The sequence below is a fragment of the Monodon monoceros genome, unplaced genomic scaffold, assembly GCF_005190385.1.
Source record: "Monodon monoceros isolate NGI ecotype Baffin Bay Population unplaced genomic scaffold, NGI_Narwhal_1 Super_Scaffold_18, whole genome shotgun sequence".
In the NCBI taxonomy this organism is placed as follows: Eukaryota; Metazoa; Chordata; class Mammalia; order Artiodactyla; family Monodontidae; genus Monodon; species Monodon monoceros.
In genome coordinates this window covers 82795613-82806170 of record NW_021703774.1, presented here as the reverse complement: position 1 = coordinate 82806170, position 10558 = coordinate 82795613, and the positions used below count along the sequence as shown (strand labels likewise).

Here is a 10558-nt window from a genome sequence, read left to right as displayed (position 1 = left end):
GAGGAGATATCAAGGGCAGGGAGATTCCTGTTAAACCGACTAAACAGGATTCTTGCTGAAGGCAGGCCAAGGACTTAGACATCAAAGGTGAGGGATGAAGCACTTCGTCAGATATGATGGGTGTGAACTGACTTAGCAGGATTCTTGCTAAAACTGGGCTATGCAGGCCCAGAAAGGCCAGGGGGTGAGGGGGAGGGACCAACGTCAAGACCTAAACTAACCAAACCTAACTTGGTCAAGGAGAGAGTCTTTATCCCCAGTTGTCTAGGGCAGAGAAAGCAATGGGAAGAGTGGTAGTAGATGATTCTGGAGAGAGAAGCAGGAACCAAATAATGAGGGCTTTGTGAATAGGGTTATCCTAAGACCCCTGAAAAGTTTTAATGGGGAGGAAGGGTTGTGACATGATTGGATTGTGTTTTCTTAAGATCTACTCAGCCTGCTGTGTGGAGGATGGAATGGAGGGGGCAAGAGGAAGGCTAGAAGACCACTTGGAAGGCTGTCACTGCCCTGGAGAAACAAGGTAATGGGCAGACCAAGGTGGTGATGAGGTAGGAATAGAAGTTACGGAGTTGAGGTATTCAGGAGGTGAAATTGACAGGTCTGGGTGATAGAGTGGCGGCAAGGAGAAAAAGCATCAATAAGTCTCCCATTATCTCACTTCCTCTTTACTACAACCCTGTGAAACACATTATTATTTTCTCAATTTATGATAAGGGATTTGAAACTCAAAGTAGTTAATGACATGCCCGGGTCACACAGCTAGTAGGTCTGGCTCTCAAGTTACTCCCTTTCCATGTTGCTACACAGGAGTCAACAAGCTGTTCCTTGTGGAAGATTCCACTCCCTTTTGTGCCTCTGAAAGCTACACCTAGTCAATACCTCGAGCGTTTGTACTTCACCCTCAACATTCCCTGTTTGCTTATGCAACAACATAATAAGTAAAATATTATCACAGAAGCTGATGCAGTTTGAGTCAGTTGACCTCCAAGGACAGCACAAATAGATTCCTCTGTTGGAGAAAGTATCTTCATGGGCTTATCTGGCTATGAAGAGTGAGGGTCCCCAGAGAGAACTGAGATGAGAAAAGTTTGGCAATAAGGAATTAAATCGCTCAGCATGACAAAGAGGAATTTTGCAGCAGGTACCATGGCCATCATTGTAACCTTAGCACCTGGCACACAAGAGCCAGTGTGTATTTTTGTTGAAACTCTGGAGGTAGGGCCCAGCAATCTGTGATTTATCAAGACCTTCAGGTGATTCTGACATACCCTCAAATCTGAGAACCTCAAATCTTTAAAAACCTTTTTAACACTGCCCATACCATACCAGGACCCCAAATCCTCAGTGAACAGCTGTTATACACAACAGTCTTTTGTTAGTAATGCTTTGTGCCCAAGCATTACAAAGGACAAAGACCAGCCATTCCAGAGTTTCTGACAATGACCAGCAGCAAGGCAAGTCCACGCCAAGGCAGAGTTGGGGCCAAGTTACAGAAGCAGCTGCAGCTCGAGCGGTCCCAAGAGCAAATGTGAGACAAACCCTCAAATATGTAGTAAACATTCACTCTTTGCTTCCCAAATATCCATCCCCATTTCTTTTCGGTAATAAATGAATGAATGAATGAATGAATTTTCATCTGTGGTTATAGCTTTTCCCCACACTTAATGCATAGCTCTAGATAGAGCACATGACCTAGATCTAGCCAATCAAAGCAGCACATGCCCTGGCCACAATGACTGAGTTCAGGGTTGAACACACAGTCTAAGCAGAGCCAAGAAGACAGAGCGGGATTTTTCTCAGACGTCTGGGAAAAAGGGAGGTTCTCCTTCCTATTGAATATGACTGGATATGATGCTGGAACTCCTATGTTTATTGCCAGTTGAGGAAGAAAGCATGTCTGAAAACAGGACCAACTCTACAAAAGTACAGTTGAAAAATACAGAGAGAGCAACCTGGTGCTGGTAACATTTTTGAGAAGCCAGTTCAAGCCTCATCTGAGGACAGTCTACTCCTGGACTTTTTTATTGCATGAGCCAATAAAAACTAGCTTCGGCTAATTTGGATGGAGTTTTCTGTCCTTTACATCTGGAGGAGTCCTGAATTTGATGTAATACAGTGGGTTGAGTTATTTTATTTGGAAATTGTGGCTACAGAAAGCAGGAGAACTTGGGTCAACCAGTTACACAAATCTACCTCCCCTCAAGACTATGAGTACCCTGAGGTCTAAAACTGTGTGTTATTTCTTGGGGTAATGATAATAGACACTCAATGATTGTTTTAGGAATGAAGGGGGGACGAGAGGAAGGCAGGGTGGCAGAAAGAAAAGGGGATGAGAAATGTACAGATTTCTCCCAATGGTGCAGGAACCCTCAGTCTCCCGGTCACTTTGCTCAGGGTAGACTAGACCCTGCAGGGGCCCAGCAGAAGCCATGAAGCAGGAAATGAGGGCATAGAAACTTCTGGCATCAGGGTCCTCCAAAGGGTCACTTACCAGGAAATTGCCTAGAAATGATGGCACAGCCATAACTGGGTCATTACTTTCCCTACAAATAGTTCTCCCTTTTGTGAGCAACAAGGACCCATTCAGCCCACTGTGTGGTACCTCAGCTGAAATAACAGACCAGAGGGAATGTGTAATTGGCTTTCATCAGACTGAAACCATAGGGCAGCCTGGCCAAGCCGGAGCTCTGTCTCTGGCCGTAGCACAGAAATTATGTACTGCTTAATGTCAGGCCATGTGTGAGGAAGAAGAGGGAATAGAAGGGGAAAGAAAAGAAGACCAGCCTTCCGGCTAGCTTCGGCCTTTCTGGCAAGGCTACTCAGCCCGGAGCTTTGTCTGAAGAGAGAGACAGAAGGGGATCTGGCTCCAAACTTTTAGGGAAGAAGGCTGCTGGGGCAGAGGAGGAACAGGAAGAGAGACAGAAAAGGGAGGGGTTGGAAGAGAGGGAAAAAGTTAACCTTTAATGAAATAAGTCAATTTACAAATAAAAAACAGTAGCCAACTGATAGCTTCCCCGCCCCCATTGGCCTGCACGAACACTTGGAAATAACAAACATAACATCAATTCATCAACTCATCATCTGGTGTGTGTTTTTCAATTATAATTGAATAATTTCAAAGATTAGAATGAAAATGAAAACTTGAGACTCATCCAAAGGGACATAGAGTATTCTTCCAGGGACCTATGACTAATCTGTATTTTGGGGAGAAAGGAGGAGTTTAAAATGACCCAAATCCTTGGGAACTTTGCTGGGTGATTTGGGAGCTCCATGATTTTTCTCATCTACTTCCAGGAATTTTCTACCTGGGCTAGACTGTACCCCACTTACCTTTCCTTTTTGTCCCTCAGTGAGATTTGTGTACCCCATCCTGGCCCACCAACTTCAGGGGAGCATGTGTATTCCACACAGGATGAGGGAGACAGGACTCAGGGTCCTCTGGGTGCTCTCCCCAAGGACCCTAACAGCAATATTGTTGGGCAGTTCCCAGGGTGCTGCCCTGTTATGCATTTCCCCAAGCAAACTGTCCCAGGATCCCATGGCCTTCAGCCTTGGTTTTTTCATTGCCATCGTATCTCAGGAGCCTATCTTTGGATCTGAAGATCCAAAACACCACATGGCCTTAGTTTCCTGGTCCTGGGGAAGGGCTGCCAGGCAATGCTAGTAATGGCAAGAACAGTGAATCACAGAGTCCTAGGCTCAGTCCACCTCTACCACCCACAGCTCCATGAGGCAGTGGTGGAATGGAAACAGAGACAGAAAGACCTACCTCTTTGATCTCAGGCAAGCTTCTCAGTTACCCCTGTCTTAAACTATCTAAACCTCAGTGATCTTATCAGTAAAATGGAGGTTATCGTAATTATTTTAAAGATTTGCTAGGAGGATGAAAAGAAATACTGTGCCTGGTGTGAAGCAGGCACTAAATAACTGGTTGATGTCGTTATCATTGTTACTATTATGTGACCTTTGGCAAGACACTTAACCTCTCTGAACCTGCTTTCTTATGTGAAAAACTAGAAGTAATAAGAATTATCTCTTAGGATGATCGCAAGAATTATATATGTAAAGGAATGTATAGATTATATATGTAAGGATTACAAGGGCAACACATGTAATACATGTAAAGCACGTGGCACAGTGCCTGATACATAGTAGACACGCAATGTTAGATTTCTTTCCCTTTCCTTCCCAACCTTCCTCTGTGAAATCCAGGATAAGAGTTTCCCGGCTCCCTCATGGTCAAGCTGGCCCCAACACTTAGCTAAAAACCAGAAGAATCTGTCCCTGAAGGTGGTTTTTCCGAACTTCTGGTCCTTGGAGCACCCTACCTGCTGCGCTCTCAGCCCACACCCTTAAAAGAAAAAACTGTCTGGGGAGAGGCCTCCGCGGAACGCGCGGGGACGGCCAAGAGGGAAGAGGACAGCTGCAGGACTCGTCGCTGAGCACTAGGGGGAGCAATACGATCGAGAACACAGTGAGGGCCACGCCCAGAAATCTCAACTTCCCCTGTGCCCCGGTCGCCCAGGTCGGGCTGAGCCAAGCTAGAAGAGAACCTTAAGGACTACTCAGAAAGGCCTTTGTGGGAGCAAATAATGAGAGAAAATGTAGGGAGCCACGGAGAGCACACTGTCCTTCCCACTTCAGCCTGGTCCCGGCCTCGAGAGCTCTCTGCCGCTGCTAGACTGCAACCGCAGGATCCCCTCCTGGAGGAGCCAGGTGGGGGCTTGAGGAACAAGAGGTAAGGGAGCCAGGCCAGGTCACTTTTCCCAGTCACTCCAACTTTTACATCTAGCTCACCCAGCATCTTAGTAAGTCTCAGTGGGTCACAGCTAGAAGGAGTCCTATAGAGCCCCAGATGCTCAACCCTTAGATGTTCAGCTGGAGGGCAAGGACCCAGAGAGGAGGAAGAGTTTGAGCAAGATCTCCCAGGTAGTTTATCGTCACCCCTCATAGGGTTTATCAAATACTTTCACGTCCATTATCTCACTTGGATATTCACAACCACCTGGAGGAACTATTATTGCATTTTACAAATGAGGAAACTGAGGTTCAGGTAAGTGTCCATAGCTCTCCTCTTCCCTACTAAGTTTTCATTGCCACCCACTGTTCCCTTCTCTCTTGCTTTCCCCAGGAAGATTGCTACCCAGCTCCATGTATTACATAAATCAAAATTTTAAAGATTTATTGCATTCCCCATCTTCCTAACCCATCTAGTATGATGGAGAGATGACAGAGCATAGTAATTGTGAGGGTGGACTTTGGAGTCAGACCTGAGTGAATATATTCCATCTTCATCACTTATGAATTCCATGACTATGGACTTCTTTGTACCTCAATTTCCTCATCTGCAAAATGGGAGTATTCACATCTATCTCCTGGAATTCTCTTAAGGGTTAAATCAGATGTACTGTGAAGCAATTTCATAGTGCCTGGCATATAGTAAAGGCTTGAGAAATGCTTCTAGCATATATAATCATCATACAATTATAGAACTGAAATGATCTTTAGGAATTAGTTCACTACTTTCATGCCATTACCAATGAAGCTAAACGGAGTTAAGTGGGGGTGTTACTGTGCGAAGTAGTTTTGCATACTGGTTTGAATGGTTCCCATCCCCACCCCCCAGAATCCATGTCCATCTGGAACCTCAGAATGTGAACTTTTTTGGAAATGGGATCTTTGCAGATGTAATGAGTTAAGATAAGGTCATACTAGATTAAGATGAGTTCTAAATCAAGTATGACTGCTGTCCTTATAAGAAGAGGAGAGGGGGCTTCCCTGGTGGCGCAGTGGTTGAGAGTCTGCTTGCCGATGCAAGGGACACGGGTTTGTGCCCCAGTCCAGGAAGATCCCACATGCCGCGGAGCAGCTGGGCCCGTGAGCCATGGCCGCTGAGCCTGCGCGTCCGGAGCCTGTGCTCCGCAACAGGAGAGGCCCCAACAGTGAGAGGCCCGCGTATCGCAGGAAAAAAAAGAAAAAAAAAGAAGAGGACAGGACATATAGAGACATCAAGTCACAGAGGAAAGAAAGCCATGTGAAGACAGAGGCAGAGACTAGGGCGATTCAGCTACAAGCCAAGGAATGCCAAGGTTTGCCAGGAACCCCCATAAACTAGGAGAGCAGTTTAAGTCCCATAAACCCACCCCTACCAACACCCCTCACCCAGGAACCGACCTTGTCAACACCCTGATTTCAGACTCCTGGCCTCCTGACTGAAAGAGAATACATTTCTGTTGTTTTAAGCCACCCAGTTTGTGGTAATTTGTTACAGCAGCCCTAGGAAACTAGAGTTTGTGACAGAGGGAGAACTCCAGAAGAACTCGCAGTTTTTTGTTTTGTTTTTTTTACTTCCAGTCTAGCTCTCTTTTACTCCATCATTGCCTCCCCAAACCAGCAATAAACATTTATGGTAGACCTACCTAGGAAGTTTACTTATTTGGAGAAAAATTAACACACACTATAATCTTTAGCACTTCTTACTAAATTGTTACCTGACACACAGTAGGCATTTAATACTTACTGGCAAGTTGATAAAATAATAGATATAAAAATGGTATGTTGTGTTATACAAATTTAAGAAATTAGTACAAACCCACGTTCTACCTCTGTGTATGTACATCAGTGTGCCAGACTCTAAATTAATTTACACATTTTATATATTTGAAGAATCACAAAACTTCAGGTTCACAAGCCCTGCCCATGCACTAGCTCCTGGGGTGATGAATTAAAAAGAGAGTAATCTGAATACCCTCAGGACTCAATCCTAGACGGTGGGGATGATCTCATTCTTGCTGGGTCCTCCCACACTCACTGAGGAATGGACAAGTGGGAGCTCAGGGAATCAGGGGAGCTGCCGGTTGCTGTAAAGGAAGAAAGCACCAGGTCAGCCTGGGAGTAGAATGGGTGGTGGTGGGTTAACAAAGGGAAGGAGGGGAGGAGGGATGAGCTGATTCACTGGGACAACTCTTAGAGTGACTCAGAAGCCAGCAGAAAATAGCCTGTTCTCCCACATCTGCCTCATTGTCGGGCAATGAGGCACTTCCTCATTGCACACCCGTAAGGCAGGGCAAAAGGGAGGAGGAGGAAACGGAATTTTTCAAATTCATGGGCCTAGTCCAGCACTTAAACTCTGTGTTTTTAACCATTTCAGACATTTGTTTCAAGTGACGTATTTGTTGAGCACCTACTATGTGCCTGGCCCTTCATATCGCCTTTCAGATCATCAGATCACAGGGAATGATGTCTTTCTGAAGTTCTGTATTTCCTATTTGTTACTTCAGAAGCACTTGGGCTGCTGTTGAGCACCTCAGTACAGTCTTGTTGTCCTTCATATATAGAGATGACCTTCTCCAGCCAGCAGTCAATAGGGGGAGGCATGGAGCTTGTTTCGATCTCTAATGCTGGATTTACAGTCATCCAGGCCCACTCTGGACCAGCTCTCCTTCTGAGAGCCAAGTGTATGGTGAGCAGAATATAGCACAGGTTTGAAATCACACATCTTGTTGGAAGTTCTTTATTTACCATTTGCTAGCTCTATGGCTTTACTTGATTTCTCTGAATCTCTATAGTCTCATCTGTAAAATGGGCACCAATGATGTCTATCTTACAGGTTAGGAAAGATTTTTCATTTGGTAGTGAAGATTAAATCATTATATGAAAGTACCTGGCACAGTGATGACATTAATACCAGTTTACTTCCTTCAAACATATCAATGATTGCAGACTGACCACATCCTACCACCAGACTGTAAACTGCACGAGGACAGGGCTGCACCTGTCCTGAGATAGTCTGCCTAGGTGAGTACTAGGCCCCTAGTACTGTCTTGCTTAATAAGAATTGTTAATGTTAGAAATAATATATTAAAATTAATTTACATTATTTATGCATTATACATATTTAATTGTAAGTATTTATTATATTATATTAAAAACAATGTGGTTATTCTCTTAACCAGTTGAATCAATCTGTGAACTGGAAAAGGATCCAGAAACCTTGACCTAAGGAAGGGGTGCATCCTCTCCCTTTTCTGGGTTATTTGGTGCTGGTAAGGCTTGCTGCGACCACCAGCAAGATCTGCATTCCTGTGTTCACGAGGGACAGGCATTCCTGTGTTCACGAGGGACAGGCATTCCTTGCATCCTCTACTGTCCTGTGTCCCAGCGTCACTGCAAACGTGGCCCCACAGTATAATGGGGCCAAGGACACAAAAAAGTCCCCTCATTTGTAAAACATAACGTAGAAAACCAAGACACACAAATTTTATTCATTCGACTTCTACCTGGAACGCAGGTCTGGCTGGGTTTGGGCTACCCGGTGTCCCCGCTCCAGGGGCTCCAGAGCTACTATTCTCTTCCAAATGTAATGTGAAAAGAGAAGGGGGGGGTCTCCGGGTTTTTTATCTTTGCGCCCTTGTTTCTAGCACAGGCTTCGTAGGAGAAAAAAAAGAGAGAAGGCAAGCCACGTTACCAGGTTTTCAACAACCGGTTTTCTAAAGCAGACCCAAAGCGCACTTCATTTATTAACATTTTGGATGAAATGAAACGTTAATGTGCCTGATCAATCAGGGCACCCGAAACCCGCCGTTCCTAAGCTGCCCGTACCATGAGGGTAAACACGAAGCACTCGCCACCGTCCGGTCCAGAAATAGCTTAGAAGGTGGAAAGTTGCCGAAGTCTGGCAGTGAGGGTCGTAAGCCCACCCCCTAGCCCGGGCCGGAGGACTACTCTTCCTCCCGGAAGTGACGCGAGCTCAATCCCAGCTAGGCTCTCCCCAAACAAAAGGGATCTTGGGGCCCCGGGAGGAGCCTAAAAGACATTGGAGAAGCCCCTCCTCCAGCCGGAGCGGATTGGTGTCGGAGATGGAGAGGCGAGAAGGAGATTGGCCCTGCCGAATGCCAGGGCCCTCGCCAGGCGGTCGAGGGGCGGGGCCTCGGGGGGCTGTGGATGGAGCGGGTGGCGGAGGCGGCAGGGAGCGGAGCCCCGAGCGCTGGGAAAAGGTAGGAGCCGCTGGCGCCCGGGCTTGGCGGCGGCTGGAGGCCGGGTTCTCGAGAGAAAAGCAGGGGTAGGACCACCGGTGTCCTCCCGCCGCCGTCCCAACTGCCGCTCGCGCCCATCCCCTGAGGGGGCGGAGCCGTCTCCTCTACCTCCCGGTATTCCCTGAGGAGGCGGCTCCTCAACCTTCGAGGGTGCTCGCAGCCACTTATTGTCCCCCGTCAACCCCAGCTCCCCAGAAGGGGCTGCCCTCCTGACACCCTCCGTTTACAGGGCCCCCTCGCCCAGCCTCTCAACCTTCGGAGAAGGCGTACGGGTTCCCATTCTGTAGACTGCTGTCCCCACCCCCATTTGTCTGGCCGCCCCCGGGAGGCCAGACATCCCTTCCTACACCTGTCCTGCTCGCTAGGGTGGGACCAGAGCTAGTTTCATCCGTAAGATAAAAATCAGTGTTTTCAAAAAAAAGAAAGAGAGATGGGGCGATGCAAAAATCAGAGACCCGACCTAGACTGGCAGCTCCACGGACGAAACGGCCTTCCCCCACTTGGGTTCTTCCCATCCCCCATTCTCTGATCCTCAGCCTTCCGCCTGAAGCCCCTAGGATCCTCTTTTCTCCTGTGGGGCATCGAGGGCTCACCTGCTTCGGGATCTTTTTAGTCTCTGGAGGAAGGAGAAATAGTAACCTTCCCCGCCCCCCTTTGTACCTTTATTCCTTGAGGGAGAACCCAACCTCTAAGGGTTTTTTTAGGTTTGAGTTGCGTTTCATTTTTGCTTTCCACCCTGTTTCTTCCCTGAAAACTGGATGAAAAACCACCCTTTGGTATTTCATAGTGAGGTGGGCGTGTTGGATATCTACAGAGTTGGTCTTGTGTGGGTAGGAATGCAGTGTATATTGTTGGACTGTCAGTGAATAACAGCCTGCTTTCAAGTGAAACAGTACAGATAAGTAAATAAAGAGCTTTAGATTAGGAATGAGTATCTCCTAGTCTCGGGTGGGCTGGTCTGTTGCTCAGGGAGACTGCAGTTAACCTGGAAGGTATAGTTCTGTTGAAACAAAAGGCAGGAAGTGTTTGAAGAAAATTCAGGTTCAGTGGTCTAGGTTTATGATTAATCTGGTCCGGTGGCGTTTGGTTACTCTCTAGCCCCTATTTTATGGTGGGTTCTTCCCTCCAGGTGAAACTGATATATATGTATATATATATATATATATGTATGTATGATGTTGTTGATTGGTTTTACAAGACCACTATCATCTACCAAAATTCAGGGGATGAAAATTAAAAGCACATTTTAAATCTCAGCGATAAGGATAAATAAAAGCAAGGTAAACTCCAGCTATTCACACACATGTGACTACCAGAGAGTGTCCCTATAGTGTGCTAAAAAGGCCTTCATTTCAGCAGGTGCAAAATATTGATGCTTTTGGCCTGATGTTAATGCCATTGAATCCCTAGTAATCATCTATTGCTAGCACTTTCATATATTAAATTTGCCATATTTTTTTTAGCATTGTTTCTTTTGCTTTTGGTCTGAAGTCTGTCTTACTACTGTTATTTATAGCCAAAGA

The 10558-nt window shown here is 46.3% G+C and overlaps 1 protein-coding gene across 2 annotated transcripts in view; it reads left to right on the top strand.

The window, feature by feature from the left end:
* Positions 1–8858: 8858 nt before the first annotated feature.
* Positions 8859–10558, top strand: part of CTTNBP2NL (CTTNBP2 N-terminal like) — a 63917-nt gene continuing 62217 nt past the window's right edge. Inside the window, exon 1 of one of the 2 annotated variants that reach the window (XM_029228646.1) lies at positions 8859–8996. In XM_029228646.1, the coding sequence (XP_029084479.1) occupies positions 8859–8996 (138 nt within the window). The remainder of the gene's footprint in view (positions 8997–10558) is intronic. The other variant, XM_029228647.1, reaches the window with a different exon arrangement.